Source organism: Choloepus didactylus, chromosome 13 (assembly GCF_015220235.1).
Source record: "Choloepus didactylus isolate mChoDid1 chromosome 13, mChoDid1.pri, whole genome shotgun sequence".
Classification (NCBI taxonomy): Eukaryota; Metazoa; Chordata; class Mammalia; order Pilosa; family Megalonychidae; genus Choloepus; species Choloepus didactylus.
This window is the reverse complement of record NC_051319.1, coordinates 8,102,770-8,116,015: the sequence shown is the minus strand read 5'-3', so window position 1 is coordinate 8,116,015 and position 13,246 is coordinate 8,102,770. Positions and strand designations below refer to the sequence as shown.

Genomic DNA, 13,246 nt, shown 5'->3' with positions numbered 1-13,246 from the left:
ACTCTGATAATCATTTAATAAGTTTCCTATGATATCTGAAAAAAGTATGCTGTTTTATCAGAAAAGAAAACCTGATTATTTCTGGGTACTTCCACCAAAGAGGCTACTAAAAATGTTATCTACCAACTAGCATATAGTACCAAGGCTTCACTGGTAGACAAGTCTTTTAACTCTAAAGCAGTATTTTTCCAATTTTTCCCCAGTCACAGAAGTGTCCAAAAAGCTGCTGAAGTGATGGTAAGTGCAATGGAATGAAACACATGGGTTCCCATCTTGCCTGCTTTAATCAGAGCAGCTTTAACTAGTAAAATGTGCATTTATAAATGTTGGGATGCCATAAGATTTCAGTTTATTACAAATTACAGCTGGCATAAATATAATGCTAATAATGTTAAAAAATCACATCCATAGCAGTAGAAAATAGTCATACCTATACAAGGCTTAACATGCTGAAAGCAAGCTTTCGTCAGGTCACCTAACAGGGCAAAGGAACTCTGTCGAACTTCTGGCATTTTATCCTAAAAGAATTAGGGAGAAATTAACCCAATGTGACACACAGAACAAGGTTACAATTCTTTTATAATTTACGAAGTCTCACCTGCATGCATTGGTACATTAGTGTTAGAATGTTACTTCGTGCTACTAGCTGCTCAATGTTGCCTCCAAGTCCTTCAGCCAGGCCACTGAGTAAATCAAGAGCCACTATCATAAAATCTTTATCTGGAGCTTCATACTGATCTGGTTGAGCATTATTCAGCTGAAATTAAACATAGTATTTGAGTCAATTGCTGAAAAAGTTTATATATATTATGCGTATCCCCAGAAAAATGTTTATGATGCTAAGAGAAAGATATATATAAAAAAATAAAAATACCATGGCTTGTGCAAGAGTCTTCTGTACTAGATTTACACAACGCTGATATACAGGTTCACAATAAGGGAGGAAGCCAGACTGCAGGGCTGTGGCAACTGAAGATAGGCACTAGAAAGAAAAAAGTACATAAACACAGGTTCTTATGCTGGTATTTACTAAATGCGAAGACCAGTATTTACTAAATTTTCTGGCTATATCTGAGACTATGACAAACACTTCAAACTGTACTCAACAAGATCCTGATCATCTGTAAGTCTGCTCTACTAGTTTACAGTGGCAATTTATCTTTTCAAATCTCTTCTTTGGATGGCATTCATTGCTGTAAGTTTGCCAAGCCAATAGTATACTCATAAGAAAATGTAAAAACTTAAACTAGACAGAAAAGGTGTAGAGTGAAGTCCCTCCTTTCTAGTACCTAGTCCCAATGCTACTTCATATATATGTGTGAGTATATACATATACTAGATAGAATATAACAGAATTTAAGCTATGTATGTTAATTATGGTATAGCTATATATCTAAATAAAATACTGTTGAATAGACATAGCTATACATATGCTGATATGGAAAGATCTAGATATTTATCATCAATTAAGTAGAGAAGTTTAGAGAACAGCAAAAATGGGATCTTTTGTCTGTTTTTCTTTTTGTTAAAGTCTAACACGTCCATTATGCTTTTTCTCTTTTACAGTATTTCTTTGTATATGTGTTAGGCTAACAAGAAGTTACATATTTATTCAGCATTTCAACAAATGGTTCAGAATGAAAATTTATTAACACTTGACTTACTTATTATCACATATAACCATTTTTGATTAGGACATGTATTTTTAAATTAAATACACTGTTAGATTAATCAAATGCTACCAGCTTACCATACCTCAAGTAAAGGGAAGAGATCTTTATCTTCGTCCTTTAACATGTTCCACTTCTGGATCAGTGGAGGCATTAGCATCTGAATATATTCCTATATACAATGATGAAAAACACATAGAACTCCACTAATTACATGCAAATAAGCCCATTTTCAGTCTAGAAAAATGAAAACCCATCTAGAGCAACTATGTCAAATCATTCTTACCTCTACTTTGTCCCTTTTAAAAATTTCCCTTTCTTTTACTTACCTTTTAATCTACATGACTTTGTTCTAGGTTTGTCATCTTACACCTATTTTAAAATTAAATATATACATACAGACTACATAAGAATATGTTACTTGTTAAGTCACAATCAAGGATGAAGCTAAATCCCTTTGTACACCCTCCTATGACTGAACTCATTTAGTCCTACAGCCTGTGACATGTAACGTGACTGTTGCTGTACGATTTTAGAAACTATTTTGAGGCATGTGTAGACAAGAAGAATCAAAATATTTAAGTGTCCTTATTTAAACTGAAGAACAGTCCTTAAAATCAAGTAAACAAGCACAGAATCATGTAAAGAGACAAATTCTAAAGGGTCTAAGATCCTCAGAAAAGAAAGCAAAAGGAACCAGAGCAAACCAAATTAACACCAAAGCAAAGCATACCACACCTCAAAACAAGCATAACTTAAAATAAAAATAATTTCTTAGACACTTGATACAGCAGTCAAATATGTTAAATCTTTCTATTCTTCAGCAGGGAATTTTGAGCTATATTAAAATTCTGGTATTACTCAAATCTTATTTTCTAAAAATACAATTCCATTCTCTCTTTTCCCTACTTTTAACTTTGCTAGAGACAGGATTTGGCTTTCCCAGTCAAACTTCTTTTGTACCGTGATTTAGCATTTTGTACCTATTACACAACTTTCTAATTGTATTATTTAGTGTGATCCCCCTATCTGGAAAAGCCAAGAGTATAAAAACTTTTTTTAAAATCCTTTTCCTTTTTAAGACTTTATTCTTAAAGCAGCAAATGTTATTTGTTCATATCCCTCTGGAACATTTTAATGTTAATTTAATATTAACATTTAATAACTATTCTACATAATTTTTAATAATAGTTAACCACGAATACTTACTGGTTTGTTTAAATGATGTCCTACTGAATCTGCTAATGTTCCTATGGCATCGTAAAGAATGAGCAGGTTCTTATGCTGGTATTTACTAAATGCGAAGACCAGGGTATCAAGTATATAAGCAAGGTAAGGAACAAGTTCTGTACAAGCCTCCTCTTCTAGGGTAGCAAAGGCACTACAATTTTTAGAAAAGAAAATGATTACTTACTGTTGTATAAAGTGAATAGTTTATAAAAGAGATAGGAAACTAAGTCTCTCATTTAAAAAACTTCTATTTACACTTTACATGCCCATTTCCTTGCTTCACCAAACCATATGCTTATTTTTATTATTTCTCTCCCATTCCTCATCATTTCTTCTTTTCCATAGGCTGTCACCCATAGACATTTACTTAATTATAATGGTAAAACCTGAGACTAAAATGTTTCTAGTACTTAGATTATTTCATTCAATACATTTATTTGGTACTATCTATTTATTTAGTCAGCGAGTGCTGAGAATACTGCGAAGAACAAAACACAGTTCCTGTTCTCAGGGAGTTTACAGTTTAGTGATTGCTACAGATCCTTAAAACAGAATTTCAACCTGTTAGGCTCTAATTTACACTTTAGCCTTCACATGTACATCAAGGGTCACAAGGCTATAGAAAATTTTTTAACAGTGTGTTTGAGATGTATAAGAGTTTGCATTATAGTAACTGTTACAGATCACTGAAATTGCAATTTCAAACTGTTAGGCTCTAATGTACACCTTATACTGCACACGTACATCAACGGTCACAGAACTATAGAAAATTTTTTTACACTGTCTTTGAGATTTATAAACAAATAGCAATATTGCTACTTCTGAAATGTTTCTCTAAGCCCCACACTGTGCATTATTTCAAATTTACCTCACCTATTAGGAGAATTATATAAGGATAAAATTTCAGTGTTTCAGTGCAATTATGTTCAACTAAGACCTAAATTTGTCTCAAATAAGATACATCCAGCTTTAAATTTCTAAAATGTTTGTATATTTTCTATTTTATCCAATCAGGGATTTCCTAAAGTGACAGGCTAAAGCCATTTGTTAAAAAAGTCTTATTCATTATCATTACGAACTATTCATTTCCTTCATAGCGGTTGCCATAAATTCCAATTACGTAGTTCTTTGGTATCCCCTACTAGCCTGGAAGATCCAAGAAGGCAGGGTCTGTAAATCTAGCACCTTGTATATGCCTAACAATTAATAGCTCAAAAAATGAGTAAACAACAGAAACTTAAACATATTTGTATCCTTCCCCAACTTTTAAAAAACTTAGTGCTACTATCACCATGGTCTCCCTTGTTCAACTTTCATCTCATTAAGAATTACAACTCTTCCAGATACTGTTTCAGGTCTGGTAAATCCCAACTCCATTTAAATTTACTTTCCTCTTTTCAAAAGTTATTTCTATCAACAAAGTCAATAGTAAAAGCAATTCTATTTGAATAAACAAGAGCCGTAAACATAAATGTCAGAACTCGTATAAAACACAGGTTATATGTGCAGTATAAAACTAACTGCAGGTCTAATATAAAAACAGGCAGCTCCAAACCCAAGTGACGGAGGAGCTGCTGGAGCAGATCCACCAAGCACACCAGGGGTACAGTTGATAAGTGACATCTATGGTTACGATGCGACTTTGCATCCGAAATATTGGTGGTTGACCTGTAAACTAAGAAGTTGGACTGCTGAGATGTGAATGTGCTTCAACTTTCTTATTTCTTCCAGAGTAGGGCCCTTGCCCTTGCCCATCAGGATGTCTCTGGGAATTAGGGTAAAATAAGATTCTACTGTTATCACAGCCACTGAGTGGGAAGAAAAAGAATGGAGGAAGAAACTGCAGAGATTGCTGTCTAGTTAGTCACATTTGGATTTATAAAATTATCAGGTGTCAGGTACAGAGGCCAAAATTTTTGCAGCTAAACAAATCAGATTAGTGACTCAAAAATCTTACTAAGAAGAAAATGCAAGGAAAACAATTTTCTGACACAACTGGAAAGGTTTTCAACATGAACCATCCCATTAATGGCATAATACCAACACTGGATCACAAGACTGAAAATTAGTTTCCCCACTGAATTACCAAACCCCCCAACAATGAACAATTTGTTATGAATCTCCCACCTGCAGGCAGCTTCTTGTACTCTCTTGTTGCTATCCAGGATACGCTTTAGCAATTCTGTCATTAATGGCTTCAGGTATGTGTCTGGTGGCTGGCTGACTACCCAGTGTGCATAGCGGCTAAGAGTCCAGCACGTTATAGAACGCACAAGAGCCTTTTTATCAGAGAGGCACTGAATGAGGTGAGGAATGAGCTCAGGCAAGTATGGAATCATGCCTTGCATGCAACCTAGAAAAAATTATAGAAATCTTTCAAAACGTACTATAATTTGATTAAAACAAAACTATTTCAATTGAATACTAAACTGGTACAGGCATCCACATAAAAGATTCAGATCATTTCTACCGCAGTAAATATTTCTGTAATAATCTGTTTCAGTATTATCTGGTAGGGTAAAGACCTCACTTTACCTCTGCTACACGCAAATTTATGACTTTCAGTAACGTCTGTAAAACATTTAAATTTCTTGGAAACAGAATGTTTACATGGATGTTTAATAGTCAGGAAAGAATGAATGTAATCATTTAATATGACTATCTTGCCTTATCACGTTCCCCAGACTTACCTAAGGAACAAAATCATTTTCCTAGCAGTGAGAATGCTTCGAACACCAGAGTCCTCTTATTCCATTCCCTTTATTATAACAAAAGGCATTTGCAAAATATTTGGCTGGGGTTTGGATTATGTCTGTGGCTGATTAATAGTTAACTGGCTCAAAGTAGAAACTCTTCCTAAAATGGATTTGGGATTCGAAATAATCTTTGTAAGGTTAATAAGGATAAGTCTTATGTATCTCACAAGAGAGCAAAGAAAGTATGCAAATTCAACAGTGCTTTAGAGTAACAATCCTTACAAGCGCCTATTAAAAACCTTACAATTCAAACTTGATATAGGCTTACCTTCAGCAATTGCTCCTAAAACCAAGATGCCTGATTCTTTAACCACCCATTCATGATGAAAAAGTAGCTCTTTCAAAAGGGGCAAAATATGTGGCAAAAGCTCATCCCGATACACATTTGCAAGAACATCTAGGGCAGCAGCAGAACATTTTCCTACAGAAATATTTAATTAAAAATTAATTTTATCATTTGATTACATATATTAAAAATGACTATTCTCCCTGGCAACGTGGGACATGACTTGCGGGGATGAGTTTGGCCCTGGCATTGTGGGACTGAGAAGGCCTTCTTGGACCAAAAGGGGGAAGAGATAAGAAATAAAATAAAGTTGCTAAGAAATTTCAAATAGAGTTGAGAGGTCATTCTGGAGGTTATTCTTATGCATTATATAGATATTCCTTTTTAGTTTTTACTGTATTGGAATAGCTAGAAGGAAAGACCTGGAACTGATGAACTGCAACCCAGGAGCCTTGATTCTTGACTATATAGCTTACATCGTGTGATTGTAAAAACTTTGTGGCTCCCACTCCGTTTATCCAGCATATGGACAGATAGGCAGAAAAATGAGGACAAAAAGTAAATGAATAATAGGGAGGGACAGAGGGTATGGGTTGTTTTGGGTATTCTTTTTTACTTTAATTTTTATTCTTTTTTTTTGTGGTAATGAAAACATTCAATAATTGATTGTGGTGGTGAACGTACAACTATATAATGGTACTGTGAATTGACTGTACACTGTGGATGATTGTATGGTTTACGAATATATCTCAATGAAATTTTATTCCTACCTCTCTAGACTTTCTAAGAATACAATTAAACAGGAGTTCAGTATGTCTGATTGAAAAGGAGATATATAGTATCTATGTGTCACAAAACTGGGGCTACTACTTTTGATCCTACCACTTTACTCTGTGACCCTGAGCAAAGCACAATCACTAAGAATAGTTTCCCTTCCTAGTAAATAAGTGTTCTTTTATCTATCTATAATATTACCTAGACAGCATCTTATGTGTCTACACATCAACGAGATTTATTGATTCAAATATGAAGGAAGTACACAGCGTTGTGAAGGATAAAAGATTCAAAACCAAAAGTAAACACGATGAAATATATGAGATGCATTGGCAAGTAAAGAACACAGTGTGCTTTAAAAGAAAAAATTATATATATATATAAAAAGTCTGCTCTACCCTGCCCAAAATACTTGTGAAGATCAGATGTCGTAATATAATGTTCCTCCCCAAACAATATGGTTAGTGTGTTCTTTTAAACAAGCTGACTCTGGTGCCTCTAAGATAAACCTTTATAGTAACTATAATTGTTCGTAAGAGTAACAGCAATTGTGGGTAGAAGGTTAAACAAAACCTTCCTCTTGCACTGAGAATTTTACTCTCTGTTAATAGCTCTATTTGTCACACCACGATAAAGATGGCATGTGTTAATTGTGTCACTAAGTAATATTGTTTGTGATAAAAACTTATACTTGACAAATCGTACCTGGATAGGGAATTCTATGTATGAACTTACCTAAAGAGAAGCAATGCTCTGAGCTTCTCTTTGTGCAGCAACTCCTTAACCGGGTCTATCTCCTACAGGGACTCTATGATTTTTCCTTCCTAAGAGGTATGAGGCTTTTACAGGGTGGATCCCACATTTGATCAGTGTGGGTCTGGGTGCCTGATCCCTTGGGGTTAGGAGGGTGAGGTGAGGAGCAAAGAACCTAAACCCTCAGACAACTGTATGAACTACTGTGTGGACAGTCGTAAGGATGCCTGTAGAAGAGAAAGTGTCTTCTAAAACACTATTTTCAAATGTTGTCATGGTCTTTTACACCATGACATGTGACGAATAGTACAAAAAGCATAGGAGCTAAGACTGCTGGCACCTTAGTACAAATTAAGGCAGTGGCACCAAATCGTACTAGCAGCCACTGCATTATTCTACACCACACACTCACAGCATAAAACAAAAACATGCCAGTTTCATTTACAAATGCCCTTGACAAAGCAGTACAAAATTTTATGAAGTATCTATTCTTGAAGAAATGTCTTTTTCAGTATGGTGTGACACAATGGGAAGCACACATAAAACACTCCTGTCACATACAGAACTCAAAAAGTTAAACAGAGAGTTACCATACAATCAGGCAATTCTACTTCTAGGTATGTATCTCCAAAAGAAGGAAAGAAATCAAGTATCCACTGACAGAATGGATAATCAAAATATACGTGTAATGGAGTATTATTCAGCCTTAAAAAGGAATGAAGTTCTGATACAAGCTATAACATGGATGAACCTTGAAGACATCATGTTGAGATAACTCAGACATGAAAGGGTAAATATTGTACGATCCCAATTGCACGGTTTCTGCTTGGGGTCATGAAAAGTTATGGGCAATGGATGGTGGTGAATGACATTAACACCAATGAAGTGTGTACTTGAAAATGGTTAAAATGGGAACTTTTTAAATATTGCACGATCCCACTTGAATGGTTTCTGCTTGGGGTCATGAAAAGATTTGGGCAATGGACGGTGGTGAATGACATTAATACCATGTAAGTGTGCACATTACTGTTACATAGATATTACCACAATTTTTAAAAAAGAAGATTATGGTTATCTTGAGAAAAAGCACCGCACAACTGTTTGAATTACAAGCTGAAATTGCTGTTTTACGTGTAAGAACAACTAACATACAAATTACAGTTAAGCGGACTTGGGTATTTGCCAGACATATTCTTGAAAAAGAATGAAACGCATCTGTCATTTTAAGGAAAACAGTTGACATTGTTGTCAATGATGAAAATTCAAGCTTTTAAGCAAAAAATCAGAATTCTGTAAACTTGTATTTGCTGCTGTGAGCTTGACAGTGTCCAATACTTAAAGACTTTTCTGATGAGATACACAGTAGTATTAATTAATGACTTTTTTCATTGTCTAAAAAAATGTGTCAATGTTTGGAAAAACTGTATAACTTAGTGAACCATTATTTTCCTAATGCCCAATGCATATTACATAATCATAAGTGGATAAAAATTCATTTAAAATGAAAAGCAGACAAATGGATTTAAGAATATTTAAGTTCAATTTAAGAATATAAATAGTCCATTGATGCATTCGTATATCCATTTTGTTGTAACCATTGTATGTGCACATCTCTTGGCGGCACCATAGAAAAACACCACTTAATAATTCAATGGAAACCTATCTTCTTGCTAATATTTCAATATATTCTGATAATTAATTCTCTTAGACACATTATACTTACTGTACCTCTTGCTTTATGTCTCATTTTAAATTGAGCATTAAATATTTGTAGCTCTGCCAATATCTATAGAGGTCTGTTATCATTTGTCTTTTGTCAAATTTTTGAACCCAAGAAAGGCAGGAATACATTTTCCCCCCAATTGAGTTGGTGTTGTGCATTTTTGGTTATCACAACACTCATGGCTTTGGGACTCTGAATTGGTAAATACTCATGAAAAAGGAGGATACATTCTGTGCGATCTCAACCACACAAAAATGTACACTCAATTGTATGTTTACACAAAGGACCTAGTAGGATATGTCCAGAACACTAAGAGAATAAATGTGCATTGCTGTAAAACAAAAAAACAAACAAAAAAACACAAAAAACACAAAAAACACACAACATTCAGTATTGATGTTGCTGCTTCTGGAGATAGAAAGAAGACTGGTAGTTGCCTAGGGTTAGGAGTATCTGGAAAAAGGGCTGGAAAACGGGAGTGGTTTCCAATGGCTGAAGAATTTCTTTTTAAGGAGATGGAAAAGCTCTAAAATAAATGGTGGTAATGGCCGCACATTCTGCGAATATACTAAAAACCACTGAACTGTACACTTTAAATAGGTAAATTGTATGGTAAGTGAATTTTAACACATTAAAGTTGTTATTAAAGCAGGAAATAAGCTTTTCTCTCTCTTACTTAGATTCCAGTCAGAAATTGTATCATCATCATCAATTTCATCATCATCATCATCTTCCTCTTCAATTCCATCTTCATCATGCTGCTGCGCTACTGTCCTTGATCGATGAAAACGTGGCCTTATATCCTGCTCACTATCAGGAATTGTTTCATCTTCTTCAACATCACCCTGTTTTTTAAAAACCAGAAACTTTGGCTGATATTCATTTTAAGCTAATAATACATACATGAGTAAAGAAATCAGAATACCCAGTGATGGGGTAATGCATAGTTTGAAAAAGTTCTGGAGCATTCTGAAGTATACCTCCTGATTAAGAACCACTCCCCTGTGCAGAACATATTTCTTTGTGAAGAATGAACTAACATACGGCAACTGTTAAATATTAGGCACTTTCACCCACACTACACCACTTCCTATTGGTTGGTATCATCTAATGTACTTGAATCAAAATCAGATTAGCATATTTAAGAAGCCATATTTTCAAATAAGCTCCAAATAATTTAAATTTATATCCATAGAAAATTGATAATCCAATTAAGATGGAATAAGTTCATTGTTATGTTTGCTTATATCTTTAAATTTCTGTAGACTATATACAATAGTGAGCCTTATTTACATACTCTATTCTAAATAAATGTTCCTGTTGGCCAAATCCACAGATTTTCTAACTAAATATAAAAATCATCTTCCATATTCATCAGAATAGTTTCCTTACCTTAAGGAGGATAATATCTATATCTGAATACTTCATTCCATTCACTAACACAGGAATCAACCTATAAATAAATGAATTAATGAAAGAAAGATCCAAAGATCTCAACAAAATTAAGTCCCTACACAGTAACTCATATTAATAACCATATGTATGCTAATACCACCAATAAAACAATCACTGGTAATACTGTTTTAGGTCATATTCAGTGATGAGTCTGCATTTCTCAAATGATTAATCCTCACACATCTATTGGGTTTTTTACATACTCATTCAGGAGAACCACTGGATGTAATCTTAGCAGGGATAATGTAGCTTACTAGTGGTGCTTAGAAATAAAAATTAAAAACAAAAAATAGCAATTTCCCCCCTAAGAATATCCCAAACATACCAACAAACATCCTCAAATTTTAATGCTCAATACTCCTTGAAATAGCAGCCAAAAAACCTGGAAATAATCTAAATATCCTTCATTTAGGGCATAACTAAAAATAAATTACATTTAAGTGGGGGAAAAAACCCACATGTAAAACACAAATTTGATTTGTGTTTTAAAATATATATATATATATACGTGTATATATATATATTTTTAAAAAGAATATATATATATATATGTATATATAGATATATGAAATCAGCCAGTTACTTGCATACATAGATCATCTAGGAAAGCTACACGAGCAAATGACACGTATGAACAGGGGAGTGTGTAGGCCTAAGAGCAATAAAATTTATTTTTTATTTCCAAATGGTGTGACATCTTTAAAATTAGCCTATAACCAGCATTTGTATTTCTTTTATAAAAAAAATGTGTTTAAACTATTAAAACATAGCCTAAAGGAATTTATCCAAAAGGAATCATGCAAAATTAGAAGATCTTTATGAACAAAGTTACAGTTTTCATAAAAAAGAAATTTTTAATTTCTTAAGAAACTAAATTTCTGGTAACAAAAAAAACAGTTAAATAAATCAAGATATCGTACCCACTTGAGTATTATATAGTCATCATGAAAACAGAACCAAGATTTCAGTAAACATGGAATTTTAGGTATACCTGGAATATTTATGACATCTAGTTAAAAAAATTTTTTTAATATGTCAGTAAAGCTCAAAACACTAACTTCAGTTTCTCTTGCAACTGTGACAGTTTTAAGCTTTGACTCTCCCTGCTCTCTCACTGGCCTACCATATACACCTGAAAAGTCTTCTGAGAATAAAAGGTATGAGAGTTCTTTGGAAACATACTTAACAACAAAATCCACAGCTCTGTATTTCCAAATTCTACCTTTAATTTCCCCCATGCTTTATTTTAGGTGGCTTAGGGAAAGTGTGAATAGGCAAAAGAAACTCATATACATTGAGTGCCAGACACTCATACTCAATAAGCTAACTGTGGGCTTATGAATAAACACCCTTCCTTATAACCTAGCAAGAAAGGTATTATGACTACCATTTTACAAATGAGAAAACAGGCTCAGAGATGTTACATCATTTCCTCAAGGTCATAAATAAGTTAATAAATAGGAGAGTAAGTATTAAAAAACTGTTTGGGCATGACTCCAAAAATAATTCTCTTTCTGCTACACCAGAGCAGAAATATTACTCTGCATATTAGTATCTTTAGTCTTTGCTGAGGATTTACTTCAAATAGTTACATGCTGTAATTTCAAATAAATAAATAAATAAATATGAAGTCCTCTTTGAGTACAACTCCAACCATATCAATGAGATAATTTTGCAAGCCCTCATTAAGTAAAGGAACACTAATAGGGAAAAGGAAACAATGGGATCTAAAATTTCCAGGTTAGGTTTAAAAGATGTGATTTAGCCAAACACCTCTTACTCAAATCTTTCTAAACTCTAAAATTAAACATTATGGCTAATACAATAAAACTGGATACCTTTATAATACATAAAACCCAATTTTATAAGCTACACTGGTTCATTTAGATCACCAATAGGTAAATTATCAATAACCTTTGTCAATTATTTCAGGGAAATGGTGAGAATAGATGTGAGACTATAAAATACTGTAGCATTAACAGGAGGTGGTAAAGAAGTAAGGACAGTGAGCCCCATCTATTCTTCGGCACTTAACTGTGAATTTTTTAGATGGAAGAAACTGCAGCAAGTTAAAAAGTAACAGGAAAAAGAGGCAATAGAAGAGGAAAAGCTAAGAGAGAGAATATTAATCTGATGGATGAGAAAAGGTTATGTTATCCAGACTGTAAGTAGAGAGACTGGATAGGAAGACAACCCATGTGAAAATATATCTGTATGTTTTGAGATCACCTGTTTTCTGTATATGGCAGAAGTCTTCAAAGTGAATGAAGAATACCTCAGAAGACTAACAAAGGTTTCAAATAGTTGCCCTTATGGATGGAAGATATAAGATGGAACAAGAAAGATCAGCAGATAGTGTGAATGTCTACCTGAACTTGAAGACAGGATTTCTAGTGGCCTCAATCCACCTGGGAGTGTAACTTTTCTCAACAGTACTCAACAGCTTGGTTAAAGAAACTTAATCCAGACAGGCGAGAGAGAAATGCAGGGAAGCTGGAGGTTTATGGTAAATATGGTTGATTTGTGGATCCATGTTGTCTATACCAGAGTAAGAATGAAAAGAAGACTATCAACTGAGATCAAGAGAACATGAAGAGAT

At 34.0% G+C, this 13,246-nt stretch overlaps 1 protein-coding gene across 4 annotated transcripts in view; it reads right to left on the bottom strand.

Annotated features, from left to right (window-relative positions):
• TNPO1 (transportin 1) overlaps positions 1-13,246 on the bottom strand; it is a 99,357-nt gene that overhangs the window by 21,654 nt on the left and 64,457 nt on the right. For all 4 annotated transcript variants that reach the window (XM_037800812.1, XM_037800813.1, XM_037800814.1 and 1 more), the window contains exons 10-18: positions 10,585-10,645; positions 9,869-10,037; positions 5,925-6,077; positions 5,028-5,253; positions 2,880-3,051; positions 1,756-1,842; positions 875-982; positions 599-757; positions 431-518 (exon numbers count right to left, since the gene is read on the bottom strand). In XM_037800812.1, the coding sequence (XP_037656740.1) occupies positions 431-518; positions 599-757; positions 875-982; positions 1,756-1,842; positions 2,880-3,051; positions 5,028-5,253; positions 5,925-6,077; positions 9,869-10,037; positions 10,585-10,645 (1,223 nt within the window). The remainder of the gene's footprint in view (positions 1-430; positions 519-598; positions 758-874; positions 983-1,755; positions 1,843-2,879; positions 3,052-5,027; positions 5,254-5,924; positions 6,078-9,868; positions 10,038-10,584; positions 10,646-13,246) is intronic.